Here is a 19,716-nt window from a genome sequence, read left to right as displayed (position 1 = left end):
TGGATATCCACCGACAGAGCAGACATACAGACATGCTGTAAACGCCATTACACTGCCAATACCATGGCAAATCAAATGGCTATCTATGGTTTTTGATCATCGTTCTACATTTTCCAAAATCTTGAACTGAATGTTGGCAATTTCTCGTGACTACTTCACGACCATGATGCATGCATTTCTGAAATTGATCTTTTTTTAACCAGCCACGTACTCGTATGATAACCCGGCAGTTGCTGGGGTATTTCGCCACCCACCGTTTGCTGGGGGGGGGGGGGGGGCGTTAAACGCCCCCAGCCGATAACTCGAGAACCAATAGGCGCAGCGAAACGCACGAGGCGGCAAACGAAAGAACGCGACGAGACGCTTCAGATGAGTACTTTAAAGTTGAATTTTGAGGTCACAGGTCAGGTCAAGGTCAGGTCAAACACCTGAAATCGGGTTTTCAGTAGCATGGACTTCAGGACTTCGCAATGGGCGCCTCTCGTCATAAACTCTGTCAAAACGGTGCACAATCCATCATATAAGGTCTACAAGAGTGTCAGCTCCATGCAGGGGTCAGTCAAGCATAGGTCACGGTCAAGGTCAGGTCAACCGGGCAGGCACATATCCCCGAAAATAAAAACTGATATTCGCAACCTGTGACACATGTTTTATGGGTAATTTGGGGCGTAGAACACGATGGTGACATTCATTTTATCATATGTGTACGTGTTTGGCTAAAAAAGTTCAATTTAAGAAATTCATGTATCATGGTGGTGAAGTAGTCACGAGAAATTGCCAAGATTCAGTTCAAGATTTTGGAAAATGCGGAACGATAATCAATAATCGAAGATAGCCATTTGATTTTTCATGGTATTGGCAGTCTAATGGCGTTTACGGCATGTCTATATGTCTATTCTGTGATTTTATATGATTTTTTGAACATATGCCGTTTTTGGTCGAAAACTCGGAAATCATGACGTCACTAAAACCTCGATATCTCAAAAATTTTCCGACCGATTTTTTTGAAACTTTGTCACAATAAACTTCAATCAATTCCCTACAGGTACCGAAAATTTGGCGCGCCTGCGGCGCGCCGTTTTAATGCTATGGCCCGGCGAAAAAAGTGGGGGCGTTTAACGCCCCCCCCCCCAGCAACTCGCGGGATAAAATGAATGTCACCATCGTGTTCTACGCCCAAAAGTACCCATAAAACATGTGTCATGCATGGGCTGCGAATAGGTACCAGTTTTAATTTTCGGGGTTATGTGCTTACCTGATTGACCTGACTTTGACCCTGGCCAGTGGCCTATGTTTGACTGACCCCTACATTGATCTGACACTCTTTTAGCACTTATATGAAGGGTTGTGACAGTCGTGACAGTTGTGACAGATTGTTTAGGACCAACTGATGACTGAATTTATTTAGGACCAACTGATGACGATATAATCGAAACGCGAAACGCGAGGCACCGATGACCGATTGCGAGGTTCTAAAGTCCATGCTACTGAAAGCCCGATTTCAAGTGTTTGACCTGACCTTGACCCGACCTGTGACCTCGAAATTCAACTTTAAAGTATTCATGTGAATCGTCTCGTCGCGTTCTTCTTTCGTTTGCCGCGCCTCGTGCGTTTCGCTGCGCCTATTTGTTCGCGAGTTATCGGCTGGGGGCGTTGAACGCTCCCCCCCCCCGGCAAACGGCGGATGGGGAAATACCCCAGCAACTGCCGGGTTAATCTGACGCATGTTTTGTCATTTGATCGTCATTTTATTTCTTACTTTTTTGCCCAATCTAAAAAAAATCATAAATACTCTTTCTCCAAATTTTTAACCCTTTATGACCAATAGTAAGACACTGTGCGTCACTACGTTGATATTTCTCGCCCTAAAGCATAACAACAATATCCATTCAGTAATAGCAGTATTCAAAACATGTTCAAAATGCCTTGCGATATCGATAACATAACGAAAGACATAGGCGACTTATAACATACTTGCAATGATGACGTCACACACGCGTGACGTGACGTGACCTCGTCATTTCTAAGTTACTGTATGATGCACGAAAGACACTGGTATACCTATGCAAAGTTTCATCGCAGTCGGTCTACGCATTAACAAGTTATGGGCAAAACATTTTTTCGTGTTGACCCCCGGCCATCCGTGAGGCCGTTTCCAACCATAGTGCAGCGGGGCGCAAAGCCGGAGGACGATCTAGTTTCGCGGTCTGCGCGACACTCGAGTGGTTTGGATGCACTCGGCCAAATGGGTTTCTGTGCGATGAAGGATATCAGTGAATATGACACATTGTCGCTTACGGCTGAAACACATTTCGAGGGCTGTTTGGTGGTGTCCTCTGTGTAATCTATGCCTTGATCCCGGTGTTGCTGTGCGGACCGCTCTGGGGCGTGCCCGCGGTGTCGCCGCTCTGCGCTGTGAGTTGGACGTTCTAACGCGCGCCGCCGCGGTGTTCCGGCGCCGCTGAGGTGGTCTGATGGACACCGTAGGCCGGGCGCCCTCGCCGACAGGACGCACCGCCACGCTGAGAACGCTGCCTTTCAGCGGCGCTAATCCAAAAAGCTGCTGCATTATTCATAGCCACTCAACTTGTCCGCGCGCTTGCAATCAAAACTTGTCGGGCTTAGCGGGCGGCAATAAAAATGTATGCCTTCCTGTGTGGTGGCAGTGCTGGTCGCGGTGGTTGAACGCCGGCTCGGGGGAGACTGGTCCTGTATCACCTTATTTGTCGCCGTCGTCGCTCAGCAGAAAAGTTATCAGTCATGCGTGTTTTTTCAAGGTCTTTGATACGTACTCCTGTAAAGTATGTTTGCACAGTAAACATGCTAACGTGACGATAACATTTTGCTTTGATTTTTCCTTTTGCATATTCGTGATTTATGTGCGGAAGAGCCTGCACAGGTTTCACGGGCTCTTTTCAAGCTTGGTACGGGAACATATTTCATTGCATTCAATGTTTGCCTACACTTTTCTATTAGTACTACATAGCAGACGCGTTTACGTGGTATGAATTAATTTCGCAAGTACGAATCATACAAGTGAAACGAATACGATCCGCACTGCCTGGATCAGTGGATCCGGCGCGTGAGCTGTGCGGGGTCGGTGGGATTCAGCGTCTGTGATGCCCTGGGTCGGTAGACCCGGCCCGTGCGCCGTCCGGGGTCCGTTGGATCCGGCCCGTGTGGCGTCGGTGGTCGGTGGACCCGGCATGTGTTCTGCCCGGGATCCGTTGGATTCACATCCGATCTCCTGTCTGTGGCGCGCACACGCAGCTCCGTGCAAGAGGCTGCTGGAGACCGCGAATGGTAACTCACCGGATAACGGATATGAACGGTGTATCGGAAAGAGCTGCAGACTCTACCAATAGACAACAGGCAGCCATGTGCATTGAGCATTGTGCATCGACCTGAGAATGGATGTGGGTTCGGCTCCATGGATATTGATCGCGAATGCGGTGGGATCATAGATCCATCTTTTCTTCCACCTTGCCGAAAGACCAGCTGGTGTTATGAGCTGTGTCTAGCTTATGGCTTTGTCTAGGAATGAAGTATAAATCCCAAAATGATTGTTCTGTATTTTATGTTATAGAGCTGGTGTCATGACCTGCCTGGCTTATGTACAGGGTGTCTCAAAAGTTCGCTTACACATTTCCCATGTCAATAAAGCATATAAGAACCGGCCAAAAATCTAAGGTTTTGGTGTCCGTGTGTACACTAGACAAATATGCATGCTTTGACAATTGATTCGGAAGGTTTGAAACCAAACCCTTTGCTGTATCTCCAAAAATATTTGCCCATACCGATTTTCGTCACTCCGTCAGCTGCCGGAGGCTGATAAAAGGTTACCAGCTTTCAAGCTCTTGTAGGGGAATCCCCCGCAGTTTCTGCGTCGGATTTAGGTTTGACGAGCTCCCCGGCAACATCCGCTTCTCCCTGAAAGCCGATAGCTTGCATCGACACCATCCGTGAGTATTTTGTAGGTCTTCTCTGGCGCTAACTCCTTCATGAATGACTGGCGCCGACCTCCCAAGCACCATTTTCCTTTTCAAAACAACCCCATTCCTGAACAAATGGGAAGTGCCAGGGGCAAATTTTTCGCAGCATATCGTAGCAGAATGTGTCGGCCGTCTGTTTCTTAGACACATTTTGCAAAATTTGCAAATCCCGAACGCTCGTCATTCCCAATGCCAAGACCTTCGCTGGGTTCCGGAGTGTTTTCCTCAGGAGAGGTTCTGCTTCGTAAACGGCCAAAACCTGTCCATCGTGCGGTTTTGTCCGGATTTTGTGTGTAAAAGAAAGCTATTTGCTCCAGATCTGCCTCTTGAAACTTCGTTAGATAAAACTTTACATTAATTGACACTTTTGGAGGGTCACTTGTCCTCGGCATTGACGATTTTCGCATTATTTTCCCTCAAAATTTAGCGTTATAGATATTATAAACAATTTTAAATGATATTTTGTCTTCACTTTATGATGACCTGCAATTTTTGAAACTGGGTAACCTCTGTCTGTGAGCTTCTAGTCAGTTTTCAATAGTTAGGACTGCATTTTCAGCTGCTTTCCGGAGCACGAGTCTGCTGCGGTACAAGGGTCGTTTAAAGCGCTGTTAGTCTCGCATGGTTTTGTCCTTCAAAAATTTTAGCCACCATTTTTATTAGATGACCATCATGTTGTACTCATCCTCGCCGACACTTTGCCATGTGTCATTTCCGACCTAACCATTCCCATTACTCGTGAAGCAGAGAGTTTCTCAGCCGACCCGAGTATGCGACCTCCATTTTCATGCCTGATCCATGGTCAGAGGTGAACCCTTTTTGTGTGCTCATGAAGGGTCGAATGCGCTTGAAAACAATGAAGCTGCTTGAGGAAGGTTGTTACCAATGCCCATGCAAAATTTCGACTGTTAATTTCATGTTGATTCAGAATTATTGACAAAAAAGCATGGCTGGTACCTGTAAGCGAACTTTTGAGACACCCTGTATAGGAATGCAGTGACATTATAAATCCCAAAATAATTGATCTGTGTGTTATCTTACAGAATTTGTTCTGCAAATGCTTAATGCTATGCCTAGTTATTTCTGTTAGAGTTCCACTACGAGTTATCCTTATCGATATCGAGTTATCCTTCCCTCGTATATTCACAGTTAACAATTAAGAATGTTGCCGACTGTGGCTGATTTCAGCAGGAGCGCCTGAAATTATGGCTCCACGATGAACATGTTATCCGTGAGATAAGCTTAGACTATATATCCTCTGCACTTGATCCACTGCAGATCCTATGAGACATATCAGTTCCCAGCGCATTTTACCCTCGTGGAATGCAATGGGATCATATATCCTACCCTGCAATTTTGTTGTAAGGTTAACTGCAATGATGCTGATCTAACACCGAGATCTATGGAGCTGCTTAGGGTCTGTGGACGATTGAATTTATTCATAAAATGTTCATGTGTTCTTTTTGCCCAGTTTTTCGTTTCACCTATCGTGAGACAGCCGACTTCTTTTCTACCTAGTTCTTTTTAGCCCGCCTGGGACCAGAAAAGGGTTTTATTGCCGACTCCTCTTAATAAGCAGTTGACTTCAGAGCTCCCAACCGTTCTATTTTCTGTTTGTTCAGCCACACTGGTGTGCGGTGCCTGCCCTGCGTTGAGTGATGAGCATGTGTACAGCATGTGTAGTGTGTACACTGTACACGATGGCTAGGAAAGATGTATGACGCGGGTCGTGGCTCATTTCATTAGTTGCCCCGACTTCTGAGCAAACTCCCTTGAACAAACCATTTGCTTTACGGGCACCCTAGTGTCATCTCTGCATCTCATGTATCCCTGATATATTTGTATTGGTAGCTCACCCAGCAGCTAACCATTCGTTGTTCTCTGTGTTGGCCAGTTTTCCTCGTGCTGCCGTACTTCAACGAGCCTGACGTGCTGCGAAATCTGCCCGGCCTGCACATGACAGACTTCCGCGTGGAGTACGACAATCACAACAAGTACACTTCAGGTAGGTCGCGAACGGGCTTATTCCTACAACTCAGCGCTAGTGGACATGTATGCCAAAGAGCAATAACTGTGCGATGGCCAATACGACTCTAAGATTCGCCAATGTGATAACGTAATTCTTGGTGGTACCCCAGTGTTTCAGGCGAAGTTATCTTGATTCTTGGTATGATTGGCATGCCTGGGCGTCGCTCTGACCGGTGTGTACCTGCCCGGTACCCGCTGTGTTTGGTATGTGTCTGAGGCATGTGTCTGACCGGTGTGAACCGGTGTGTACCGGTCCGGTACCCGCTGTGTTTGGTATGTGTCTGAGGCATGTGTCTGACTGGTGTGAACCGGTGTGTACCGGTCCGGTACCCGGTGTGTTTGGTATATGTCTGACCCGCGTGTGTACCGGTCCGGTACCCGGTGTGTTTGGTATGTGTCTGACCGGTGTGTACCGGTCCGGTACCCTGTGTTTGGTATGTGTCTGCCCGGTGTGTACCAGCCCGGTACCCGGTGTGTTTGGTATGTGTCTGAGGTATGTGTCTGTCCGGTGTGAACTGGTGTGTACCGGTGCGGTACCCGGTGTGTTTGGGTTGTGTCTGACCGGCGTGTGCCCCGCCTGGCGCGTGCAGCCGCCGGTGGCAGGAAGTTCGGCTCTCCCGTGCGCCTGTTTGCCAGCGTGGCGCCACAGCTGGTGACGCTGCCGGAGCCCACCTACAGACTGTGCGCGCCGTGCGGCCGCTGGGTCCACGCCGACAACCGGCACTGTGACCGCTGCCGCAGCTGCACCTCAAAGGTACGCAGATGTCGTCTTTTTTAATGTTGAAGTAGGCCAATAGTCCAATACCGAGCTAAAACAACAGAAAATAATTTGAACGCCAAATACTAGATGAACATTTCCTGAGAATGCCATTTGTACCCTTTTTCATTGAATTATAAGTTTGCCTGTAAATGACTGGGTTAGAAGCGTGTCTGGATTTATCATTAGCGGACACCAAGTTCCGCATTATTCCCGACTGGAGGCTGTCGACAGTGTAACGCTAGTGTGCACACAGTACAACGGCAGCTACCACCCGACTCTAAGTCAGGCCCGCTGCAGGTCTCGGCGCTATTTCATACCTCGACATCGGCTACCACGACTCCGCCCATTAGCCACGCTCTCACGTAAACACGCTTGGAGAACATTGCCACAGACCGCAGCCGTTTCCCCTCGCCGGCATTGTACCTGAGCTGCTTGTCAAATAACTACTTACTGGCGTAATGATGCAGTAATGTCCCATAACGGAAAGAATCGATTCATGTTGTTAGAAAAAAAGATATATAGCGACAACCGACAAAACACACCATTACGACACTATAATTTCAATGTCATTTGCTAACGATGCAACGTTCCAAGCGATTTCTTCGGAACGCGTATATTTTGCGCAGCTGTGCCAGCCAGTGACCCTAATGGTAAACACAAAGGTGTCGAGACTGCGGCTGAAACGGTCCCTGTCTACCATAAGCAGTGCTAGCTCGTCGAAATGCTGATTTATATTTACCCGGGCACACGGTCAAGCAATGTCTAAACGAGTGTTCTTTAGCCATTCGACTCCGTGTCATATTGTGGCAAAGACCCCAACAAACGCACCACATTCAAAGACTCGGACGCACCAAATTATCTTTCTTCCACGGATCCACCTTTCCGAGACTCCCGTATGTGAGTTAAGCCATCTATCCGGATAGAGAACATCCAACGCATCAAAGCACCATTGGTCTCCGATTCCATGCAACGGTCATTCACACAGTACCAATCAGTAGCGCTGCGGCCGCCGTGCCTCTTTCAGTAGGTATTGGTGTTCGTAAACCGTTTCTGTGTTACGTCGTCTTTTTATTCATACATTTAGTTGTTATTGACGGCCCGTGGCGGGACGAACATGGTTTCTTCTAAACCGTCCATAGCACTGGCACACTTTCTGGTCACTGTTCGATAAAATGGGTACCGTTGCACAAAAAAAAAAACAATCCTGTGTATACTGTTCTGTAAGGAACGTTGTAGGGCGTAGGCCCGTCCCTGACTACACCCATACCGGCCGGTGTTGTCTGTATGCGCCGTTGGTACCGGTGCAGTGTGACAGCGCCTCGGATGAGTGCCGTCACCAACACCGGTCTACGGGGATACCCGCGCCCGCACGCGGCGACAGCCGAGTGCCAACCACCCACCGGCCCAGGGTTACCCAGAGACGGTGCACTTTGGGGAGTCGCACACCGTGAAATGAGAAACGGGCTGGCTTTGCGCCTGAAGTGAGTGGGCGGACGGCCTGTTGTCGACACTCGCTGGATCCGCTGAGCCGGGAAAATGGGCTATTTTCAGTTGTGCTTGCCTTTAGATCAGCGCATTTACCCGTTTTTGGACAATCACCAAGCAGCGCCGCTGCTGGAAATGATACACTCACCAACGAAAGCAATACAGCATTGGGCACAGCTAGAGCCAGGTTTTCGATGCATAGCAATGCCGTGCAGTTTCAGTTGTGAACGAAAGCAGTCATCCAGGGTGAAGGTGAGGAGTAGGCTGGTCAATCAATGGTCATATTAGGCACCTCTCGGCTGTCCTATCGAGCTGTTCGCTCTCTGATCGACTGCCCAAAGGTGCCCTCCCCTGAAAAGTGCGCATCTCCTACAACAATTAATGACGCGCTCTTTCCGTTAACTACTCGGTAGGTCCCAAAAGGCATTCCCCTGCTTCGTCTACGCCTTTTCAGCGTTCCTAAGAAGCACGGTTCTTCTGCGTCTCTTTTGCTGTTGGATACTGGATGCGGGTCGGCGTGTTCGCTGCGCCGAGGTATTTTGAGCAGCCCCCTCCCACCCGACCACTTTGTCTGAGGATGGATTTCCCGTCCGGAACAGCCCGTGTTTGGAGACTGTAAGCCGCTGCCGAAGCGTTAGTGCACATTGTGTTTGCGGTAGTGTCGACAAACAGTGTGTCGGCCCGGGACGGACGGACGGCGCGACCCCCTAATGCCCTGCAGTATCAAAACACGGCGCGCCGGGAGCGGGTAGCGGCGCCCGGCCGCGCGGCGTACTTGCACCCATATCCGGAGATCCTTATCACGTCGGGGCTCAATTACCCGTCTAATGCGGAGATTGGGCTCAATTTAGATCGGCGCTCGGGCTTATTTAGGGTGCAGATTCCTAAGCGACTTTCATAAGGCGCGGCTTTACGCTTAATCCCGGAACTTAGACAGAGGTCGTTTGGAGCTACAAATGATCGTCATGTTCCATGGCTCAGCGGGCGACGCGAGTTGTGCAGGAAACCGGCCTGGCGCGCTCACTTCATATACACTGTGGAGTTCTAGGTTGACATTAATTTATCTAACGGCATTAACATTTGGTGCTCCATTTAATGACTAACTGAACATTCTTTGTTATTAAATGTGGCTTTTTTTCTTTTTCTTTTTTACGAAATGCGAGCTTGTTTATGCTCATCTAGTTTCCTCGAACATCATCCATCAGCGATAAACGGAATGGCGTCGTCAACAACTATGCGACGCAGATGAACAAAACAAATGGCAGAATAGCTACGCAAGCTGCATTTGATGTTCCGAAAATGAAATTGTTGAAATAATAGTTCAGTTTTAGTGACCAATACCTCATAGAACTATCATTATGTGTTAAAATATTATTATTGTCCACAGTCCATACATTGTGAATTTCGTGTGGCAATACCAATCTTCGATGATGCATATATGGAGACCGCCGCTGCCCAATGTGCTATAGCAGGATGTACAGTAGGTCTACTAAAAAAGTCCCCCGCTCCAGAGGCGGCCGGCCGGCCGAACCCCCGGATTCCAGCCCCGACTCTATTGCGCAGACCGCGGCAGCGACACGGGTCAGGTCGCGGCGCCCGGCGAGTGGGTCAGTTGGCGGCGGCCGGCTGTGGAGTGAGGATGCCGCGTGTGGGGCGCAGAGATGCCGCAGTGCAGAGGAGGTGAAGATAGTGACTCTGCACGATGCGGGAAATGATGCCTTTGTGATCTAAATTAAACACCTTCAGTGCATATCCTCCCTTGCCACATTCCTATTTTATCATAATCCTTCAATAATCCGTAATGACTACATACCATTCAACGCAAGCAAGCAAACAAAACAACCCGTTTAGCGGCGACATCATCTCGGATAAAAAAGCCACAGTGATGATTAGAATAAGACTTAGCGCGAGGGCAAATCGAGGGGTATATATGTATCACATACCGAGTATTTTATTCCCATCTAGCGAATTAAGATTGGGGGTCTTGTCCAACAAGTCAGCGGCCGTTCTAGACACAGATAAATGCTTTGTTTTCGGTCGCATCATTATCTGCAATAATTCGAAGCGAGATTTAACCCTCGCCGGCCGAAAAGAAGGGGTGGATGCCGCCACCATGTATTTTTTGCGGTAGCTCAAAGCACACTGATGATAGAAGAGTGACATTTCATATGCCTCACATTTGATTCAAGCCGGATCATTTGACATCAGCCACGTTTTCAAGTCAGGTCACTTAACTATGACGTCTTAACCCTCGCCGGCCGAGGGGGGGGGGGGCGGGTGCCGCCCCCCCCCCCCCATAGGGTTTTTTCGCGATAGCTCCAAACACGCTGGCGGTAGAGAGCTAAAACGTGGCATACCTGACCCTTGATTCAAGCCGGATCTTTTGACACCAACCGCATTTTCGGGTCAGGTCAGGTCACTGACCTATGACGTCATAAGTAAACCTCTGCACGGTCTTCAGATGTCGCAACTTCGCAACGCCCTCACTGCCAGAGGAGCTTTCACAGGGAAATGAAACCTGCAAGATCTATGTAGTATCCATTACGAGTCCCACAACTTGAATATCTCGGTTTTTTCCTAACGGTCATATGAGGTCAGGTCATTTAAGTCAATGACCTGACAGCCGACAAGTCAGGTCATTATAAGTCATAATGACCTGTCAGGTCATTATAAGTCAATGGGGAAAAATGAAAATTGCTATTCTGGCGCCGGGAACAATCTCCAACTATCTCAAGCACACATAATCGTGATTTGATGCACTCCTTGCAAGGTTAGATGCGTCACTTTTGCAATGTTGACCTTGCGTGACGTCATTTATGACGTCATCAAGGTCATATTAGATTTTCGTCAATAACTCCCGATCAAATTGAGCTAGCGAGTCGGGAAAGCCACCAATGGACTCAGGAAGACCTGCCAAATCGAATGATATGCGACATGACCTCTTTCGACCAACTTCGTGACCTGGGGGCGCTGACCTGACCGTGACCTGAGGTCAACACTCTAAGTTGACCTGACCCAAACAAAAAGTATATCATTCGACGCGCCTGACCGAGGCAAACACGATGCTGCCAAAATCTCGGCTCTGCATCCGTTTATTGCGAAGTTATTCAACAAAACTGAACCGTACCTTGGGGCACTTGACCTGATCTCAGAGGTCACCGGTTGAACTAGGACCTTAAAATCGGGTACCAATCTCTGCGTCTCGTAACGGCGCACACGCTCGTTTTTTCCGCGACGCGCTAGCTCCACCAGGGGCGAAACGGTGAGGGGGGGGGGTCGTACCCGCCTCCTCCCCCCTCGGCCGGCGCGTATGTAGAAAACCAATAGGTCCGGCGAGGGTTAAGTAAACCTCTGCATGATTGTCGGTTATAAAATGATGCAAATCCGCAATGCACTTAGTGTCATATAAGCATAATGGGGAAATATGTTAACTATTAATTTGCCGTCGGAAATGATCTGAAACTATACCTCAAGCACATGAAATCGTGCTTCCTACATTCTTGGCAAGGTCTAATGCTTCACTTTTGCATTGTTCACCTTGCGTGACGTCATTTATGACGTAACTAGGCTCATAGGAGTGCTTTGTCAATAACTCCCGATCAAAATGAGCTAGCCAGTCGGGACAGCCATCAATGGACTTGTAAGACTTGCCGACTCAAATGTTATGCAACATGTCCTCCTTTCAACAGCTTCGTGACCTGTGTTGCCGTAACATGACATTGACCTGAGGTAAACATCCTAAACTGCTTCACCTGAGCAAAAAAGCATATAAATTGACGCGTCTGAGAACAGAAAACACGATTGTATCGAAATGACGATACTGCGACCATTTTTGCGAATCTATTTACCAAAAACCGATCCAATGCCTTGGGGCCCTTGACCTGCCCAAAGGAGTCACTGATATTTTAAAATGGGGTACCAGTTGCTGCATCACCTAACGACGCAAGCGCTCGTTTTTTTTCCGCGAGGCTCTAGCAGCTAGCTCAATTATAGTAGCTAAACATGGGGTTGGGGAATCGCTCCATTCTCACTCACTATTTGGCCGGGATAGTTTGCAATTATTGTTAAAATCTAGCATTTAAATATTTCAAATGACCCATTTTTCTCCTCCCAAGTCTTTCAATTCAAGGTCATAACACCAGGTTACGTCAAGTGACCTTCCCTCAAGGAAAGTTCCTATGCTCTTCATATGTATACCGACTAACCGATCGCTTTAGAACTTTCAGCGATTTCAATGGGCAACAGAATATGTATTTGAAACGTTTACTTTGCAAGTTTGACATTGCTGACAGAAAGGCCGGGTCAATTTTGAGATCGCTCAAGTCAATGGGAGAAAATTGAACTGATGCGCTTTTTTGGACGGAACGCATAATAAACACTCTTAAAACATGTGGTGCTTGATGGGATACAATACGGAATAAGAAAATTGTTTGTTTGTTAGGAGCCATCTTTTTCGGTCTGAAAAGGCCCTTGCAGAGCTATGACATTTAACTATGCTCTGGTGTAGTAATTGGGTTGTGCGAGCCAGCGACAGTGATCTGCAGAAGCGAGACTTTTCCCGTGGGACCAGATTGCCCTGTTGGGACGGTCCGGCCGTCTCCCAAACGGTCACCCGAAGAGGATACTATGTGTCCTGGAATGGATCTGACATCAACTACAGGTTGGCTGGTGGGGTGACCTCCAGTCCAGAGAGGGAAGCATGAAGACTAGGGGCGATGCGGATTGGTTTTTCCCTAGGATAGCAAGGACGGAAGGAATCCAGCACCCTTGACCCTTCCTTATACTGAACGTATCTGTTAAATCTCCTAAGCGTTTTTTCTCGACATCGTCAATTATTGAGTTTTATTCACGATCGATGGCAACACAAGTCAAATTCCTAAAACCAGACGTTTCGGCCACAGGGTGCCTTCGTCAGTGGACACTAGTGATTAATTAAATTAAAAACACATAGTATCAAAAACAATCGGTATAAATCGTTCGAAGTCGACACATCGGGCACAGGTTTCGAAATGCATTCTTTGGTTCAACATTAAAAACCTAAATTGAGAACAGCATTCATCACGCTATTGTTCTTGTCGCGTTCTTTTGATATGCTGAAAATTAAATTATATAATGAATGTACCTACAGGTCACAATGTAAATGTCGGAACGTTTAATTCGCTCGCCTTTTCTCAGAGTCTTTCAAAGTTCGCCAATCACCTTTCGTTTAGAAATCGTTTACGTTTTGTTTCCTAGTGCCATCATTGCAGCCGCTTTTGCCCAGGTAAAGAATCCAGGTTTTTCGTTCACTGTATCTTGGAAACAGATGTGAGCTGCTTCCAGAGCTTTTCTCTTTCCAGAGCTTTTCGAAACGTCTGGTTTTAGGAATTTGACTTGTGTTGCCATCGATCGTGAATAAAACTCAATCATGTCTGATCATTTACAATCGTCAATTATATCGTCATCGTCATTAATAAAAATATGAAATCCGGGAGGATAAATTAAATATAGAAATTGTGGCCTACAGAACATTATCAGTTGCGTTCAACATACTCGTAAGCATGATCACACACCTGCAGCTTACATACGAGCCATGTAATAATTATTTTTGATAGACATGCTTAAGTTATGAAATCATCTGAAGTGTTTGTAAAGTTCCACGATACGAATCGGATCTAATATCCTGCTATGCATCATGACCATTTCTGGTCAGGTCATGTCTTTGAACATAGGCCAAATTTTTCAAATGACGTTTAAAGATCAACTTGTGATTCATTCGAAGCGTTTTGATAAGAGGAACACGAGGCTGGTAAAATTAATTTCATGCAAGTTTTAAGCTAAAAACTTGTACGTTCTTGTGGAAAAACAATTGGTTTCCTCATAATACCGATGGTGGCAGTTGTTGTTCATGCTAAGCCGTTGACCTTAATTAAATCTGACAATGTTATTCAGACATAGCGGTAAACGAGCTGATTGTTGTGTTAGGTTAGGCTCTTCCGTTGATTTCAGAGTGGGAAGGATGACAGGAATTAGAGGGCGGGGGGACATGGCTCTGGGCGGGAGTCCTGGGCCTCATGCTCCGCTGGGGCCGAGCCCATCACGTGGGTTGGAGTGCCCTGACACATGGATAGCCCTGGGCGGCGTTTCACGGCCCCGCGCTGCAGCACGCTGCGCTGCGCTGCTGCATTGTTGCGGCGGTTGATATGAATTCGGCTCCACGCTAGCGTTGCGAGCTTCCGAGTCTGTTGATGTTTCCATGGAAATTGGAAACCCAATGCACCGGTGTGCGCAACGCACCCTGTCCAAGCAAAATTTTACCATCGATGACCTCTGGTGACATGACCTCTGGCTCTGACCCGATCTAAAATTGGCTGAAGTATTTTTTCTTCTTTTTACGGAGCGAGCGAAGCGAGCGGAGTCTTACGTAGAATAACGGAAATTTCTGAGTATGAGCGGCCGGCCGGCCGGCCGGCCGGCCGTGCGGACGCTTTTGCGAGGCTTATATCTCAGCAACCACTTGACCGATTTACATGCGGTAATTTTTGTAGGGTAGCTTCATTCCTTCTACCAAGTATTGGACTATTCCCGATGCATGTGGGTGACCCCTTATGCACGTGCCACGTGCAAAACGAAGAGGTGTCAGTTTTGCAATTGTTGCAATATCTCGGTAACTACTTGGCCGATTACGCTGAAAGTTGGCATGTAGGTAGGCACCCACTAGGCACTGCATATCCATGTGCCAGAGTTGGGGTGCTGCTGCACGTGCGCACGTGCAGGGGTCGTTTCCAGATCTCGAGAACGGCTCGACCGATTGCGCTCAAATTTGGTACACAGTTTGGGACCGGTTAGTAGGGTGCCGTGCACAAGTCAGTTGGGACCCATTTTGCACGTGCGCACGTGCAGGGTGCCGCTTCCAGATCTCGAGAACGGCTGGGCCGATTGTGCCCAAATTTGGCACATCGCTAGAGACCGGTTAGTAGGGTGCCGTGCACAAGTCAGTTGGAGGTACCCCCTCGAAATTTCGCACGTGCAAGACTCACCCCCTCGCTCGCTCCGTTAGTCGCCCCATAAGGCGTTATACTGGTTGCTACTTTTGTTACGGAGCGAGCGAAGCGAGCGGAGTCTTACGTAGAATAACGGAAATTTCTGAGTATGAGCGGCCGGCCGGCCGGCCGGCCGGCCGTGCGGACGCTTTTGCGAGGCTTATATCTCAGCAACCACTTGACCGATTTACATGCGGTAATTTTTGTAGGGTAGCTTCATTCCTTCTACCAAGTATTGGACTATTCCCGATGCATGTGGGTGACCCCTTATGCACGTGCCACGTGCAAAACGAAGAGGTGTCACTTTTCTAATTGTTGCAATATCTCGGTAACAACTTGGCCGATTGCGCTGAAAGTTGGCATGTAGGTAGGCACCCACTAGGCACTGCATATCCATGTGCCAGAGTTGGGGTGCTGCTGCACGTGCGCACGTGCAGGGGTCGATTCCAGATCTCGAGAACGGCTGGACCGATTGCGCTCAAATTTGGTACACGGTTAGGGACCGGTTAGTAGGGTGCCGTGCAAAAGTCAGTTGGGACCCATGTTGCACGTGCGCACGTGCAGGACGCCGCTTCCAGATCTCGATAACGGCTGAGCCGATTGTGCTCAAATTTGGCACATCGCTAGAGACCGGTTAGTAGGGTGCAGTGCACAAGTCAGTTGGAGGTACCCCCTCGAAATTTCGCACGTGCAAGGCCCACCCTCTCGCTCGCTCCGTTAGTCGCCCCAAAAGGCGTTATACTGGTTTGAATACCACTGAAATGCCCAAATCTGAGTTATAAGTATGATGCTCAATCCCCATTTCCCCTCCAACAGGGCGTGAGAGTCTAGGCATTTCTGTGGGGCACGAGCTAGCAATGACTATCTCATAATCATTGCGGCAATTAACATCTACTGCCATTCTTTAACACCGGTTTCGCTGCGCTGAGTGGTGGCCGTCCCGTTTGTTGGATTCTACAGCTCGCTGGCGGAAAGCGTTACCGGCCGCCCGTCCACCGCCCGCGGGCCGGACCGAGCGGTCCCGCTGACCCTACCTGACCTGAGCCCGGCGCGATATGGGACGGGCAGACGGGGGTTCGGCTCAGCGGAGGCAGCGCCCACTGGTGCGGGGGACTTTTTTAATAGACCTACTGTACAGAGCAGAGTTTGCCTTAGCCATTATGAGGCAAGTTGGGCTGAAGTTGTCGAGGACGGTGGCCGTGCCGATGTCTGCCTCCCGAGAACGGAGAGCGACCAGCGGACGCGTTCCACGAACCCCGCACATCGTGTTTAATCAGCGCCGATATCGTATTCACGCGCCGTAATTGAGTTAGTTATCGGTCTGTGATGTTGAAACTGATATCCAGTCGCTCGCTGTTTTATGGGAAGCTCATATACCCGCCGGTGATTGATTTATATTCCACAATAAACCCGACCTATATCATTGATGTCGAGATAGACCTCGTTAAATGTGAGCGTCGGTGAACCTCAGTTTCATGCATGCACACACTGTGTAACGTGTATATCCGTAAATCAATTTGTAACAGAGTCGTACATTGTAACACACATATTTTTACAGAAGATGAAGGAATTCAAATAAACAAACCTATTTTTGTCATTAGATTGAACACATTCACTGTTTCACAGCTGTACCATTACGCCCCACTAAGCGACAGGCGACAGCCCTTGTATTCACCGCCGGCACTGGACACTGGCTTCACCTTAGGTCTGTCTCTGATGACTGTCTGGCCCTCAGCCTGTCTCTGATGACTGTTTAACCCTCGGCCTGTCTCTGATGACTGTTTAACCCTCGGCCTGTCTCTGATGACTGTTTAACCCTCGGTCTTTCTCTGATGACTGTTTAACCCGGCAGGCGGTGGGCCTCCCGGCCAACTTCCGCGCGGTGGGGGGGGGGCATTTTTTGCCCCCCGTATCTCCTAAACTACTGGACGGATCCGGAAAATTCATACGGCATTCGATAGCCCTGTCAAATTTGTCGAAGGAAACCAAATTTCATTGACCTCGGGGTCACCGATGACGTCACAGGTCAGGTCAAAGATAAAATGTTTCACCGTTCACGGGGCTTCTAGGGAAAGCGCTATAACACCGAGTAAAACGCATTTTGCCGAAAATCAGCGATAGGGCGACAGTTGTCTAGTAAATATGTTGCTATTAGAGGTCACTGGTCATACCAGGTCAGGTCACAGGTCAGGTCACCAAAGGTCACCAAGGGTCACCACATGAACCCAACTTTACTAAGGTTGTGCGATGCATGTTTTATGGCCAGTTTTTCACTTCCAACTCAATTGTGTTGGTTATAAGACCATCAGGTACGGTTTAGGTCACTTTCTGGTGGAGGTCAGGTCAAGATCAGGTCAAAAAATGTCAAATTTCAAAGTTGATATTGTTGCATAAAATGGGTATTGATTCGATGCAGCTCGTCACAGGGAGTCTAATGGTGGTCTTTGTTCTGCGCTACGAGGTCTAGAATTGCTAAAAATCGAGTTTGAAAACTTGACGTCTTCAATTTTGAACAGTTTTTTTCGCTATAACTTAGCCAAAAAAAGAGGTATCGATCTCAAATTTGGTATGTAGATAGAAGGCGTTAGGGACTATCACATATATTCCGGGTTTTTCGAAATTCAAAAAACTTTTTGGATTTTTCGGCTGTTATATTCAAAAAATTATTTTTTTGACCGCAGTTATAGTATTATTATATATATATTAGTTAATATATCAGTATATATCAGTATATATTAGTTAATGGCCCAGATAAGGAGAACCGGATTTTTAGAACTTATCCATACCTTCAAAACTCATGGAAACGTCTTAAATTCTTCAAATTTTGAGTACCCCAGTGCGAAATTCGCCCCGACGGGTTGTCGGTCGTACCCCAACCACATTTCACACCACTATGAACAATAAATGCACACACTGAAATCGCTATTACCGATAGGCTCATCCAATCAAGTTTCGATAAACCCTTTCATCATCATCTCCTGCGGTTTCGAACACGCCTGTTAGGTGGTGCGGTATACCGCGCCCAAAGCCAGGGCCCCGGTAACGTGAGGTAGCCGAGTCGGGGCAGCGTGCGCTGACCCAAGCCGGGGCCGCGCGTCCTCCCGGTGTCATGTGATAGCCCGGGGCTGCCCGCGGGGATGCGGTAGACCGCGCCCAAAGCCGCGGCCCCGGCTTGGGTCAGCGCACGCTGCCCCGACTCGGCTACCTCACGTTACCGGGGCCCTGGCTTTGGGCGCGGCTTCTGCTCATACTTTGTGGTGCGGTGGTGGTGCGTCAGGCCGCGCGCTCTGACTTCGGCCAAGAAAAATGCGTCAGCTGATCATTGTCATTTCTGCCACTTTCATGTGGTGAGATGGGGTCATAACTTTAGAGACGGCTGTTTCATAGCAATTATTACGGAGCGAGCGAAGCGAGCGTAGTCTTTCCTTAGATTAACGGAAATTTCTGAGTATGAGCGGCCGGCCGGCCGGCCGGCCGGCCGTGGTCACGCTTTTGCGAGGCTTATATCTCAGCAACCACTTGACCGATTTACACGCGGTAATTTTTGTAGGGTAGCTTCATTCCTTCTACCAAGTATTGGACTATTCCCGATGCATGCGGGTGACCCCTTATGCACGTGCCACGTGCAAAACGAAGAGGTGTCACTTTTGTAATTGTTGCAATATCTCGGTAACTACTTGGCCGATTGCCCTGAAAGTTGGCATGTAGGTAGGCACCCACTAGGCACTGCATATACATGTGCCAGAGTTGGGGTGCTGCTGCACGTGCGCACGTGCAGGGGTCGTTTCCAGATCTCGAGAACGGCTGGACCGATTGCGCTCAAATTTGGTACACGGTTAGGGACCGGTTAGTAGGGTGCCGTGCACAAGTCAGTTGGGACCCATTTTGCACGTGCGCACGTGCAGGGTGCCGCTTCCAGATCTCGAGAACGGCTGGGCCGATTGTGCCCAAATTTGGCACATCGCTAGAGACCAGTTAGTAGGGTGGTGCCGTGCACAAGTCAGTTGGAGGTACCCCCTCGCAATTTCGCACGTGCAAGGCCCACCCTCTCGCTCGCTCCGTTAGTCGCCCCAAAAGGCGTTATACTGGTTTTACATAAAATAATATTTCAAACCATAAATTATTGTTCGACAGCCAAATTAAAGAAACAATACCAATACAGGCTTACAGTTTAAATTCGACATTGTGTTGTCTACGATTAGACAGCTGATAACTCATTCCCGTACGCCGTAACTCAATGACCTTTGCTTATTGTCACATGTGCGCCGCATTCGTGATTGTTTCCGACGCCTGTTTGCAGGTGAGCCCACTACAGTTGTTTTACATATCGAAAAACCGATAAACTTTTAGGCGAAAAAAGCACTATTTTAGGCCCATTTTTGATTTTTTTGCGATATTAGGTAAAAACAGAAGCTTCTTATCCTAGGAA

At 48.3% G+C, this 19,716-nt stretch overlaps 1 protein-coding gene across 4 annotated transcripts in view; it reads left to right on the top strand.

Annotated features, from left to right (window-relative positions):
• Positions 1–19,716, top strand: part of LOC122363268 (rRNA N6-adenosine-methyltransferase ZCCHC4-like) — a 50,717-nt gene that overhangs the window by 29,569 nt on the left and 1,432 nt on the right. For all 4 annotated transcript variants that reach the window (XM_043332320.1, XM_043332321.1, XM_043332323.1 and 1 more), the window contains 2 exons: positions 5,887–5,997; positions 6,611–6,774. In XM_043332320.1, coding sequence (XP_043188255.1) covers positions 5,887–5,997; positions 6,611–6,774 — 275 coding nt within the window. The remainder of the gene's footprint in view (positions 1–5,886; positions 5,998–6,610; positions 6,775–19,716) is intronic.

This window comes from Amphibalanus amphitrite, unplaced genomic scaffold (assembly GCF_019059575.1).
Source record: "Amphibalanus amphitrite isolate SeventyFive unplaced genomic scaffold, NRLGWU_Aamphi_draft 000612F_arrow, whole genome shotgun sequence".
Taxonomy (NCBI): domain Eukaryota; kingdom Metazoa; phylum Arthropoda; class Thecostraca; order Balanomorpha; family Balanidae; genus Amphibalanus; species Amphibalanus amphitrite.
This window is presented reverse-complemented; position numbering and strand designations above follow the sequence as displayed.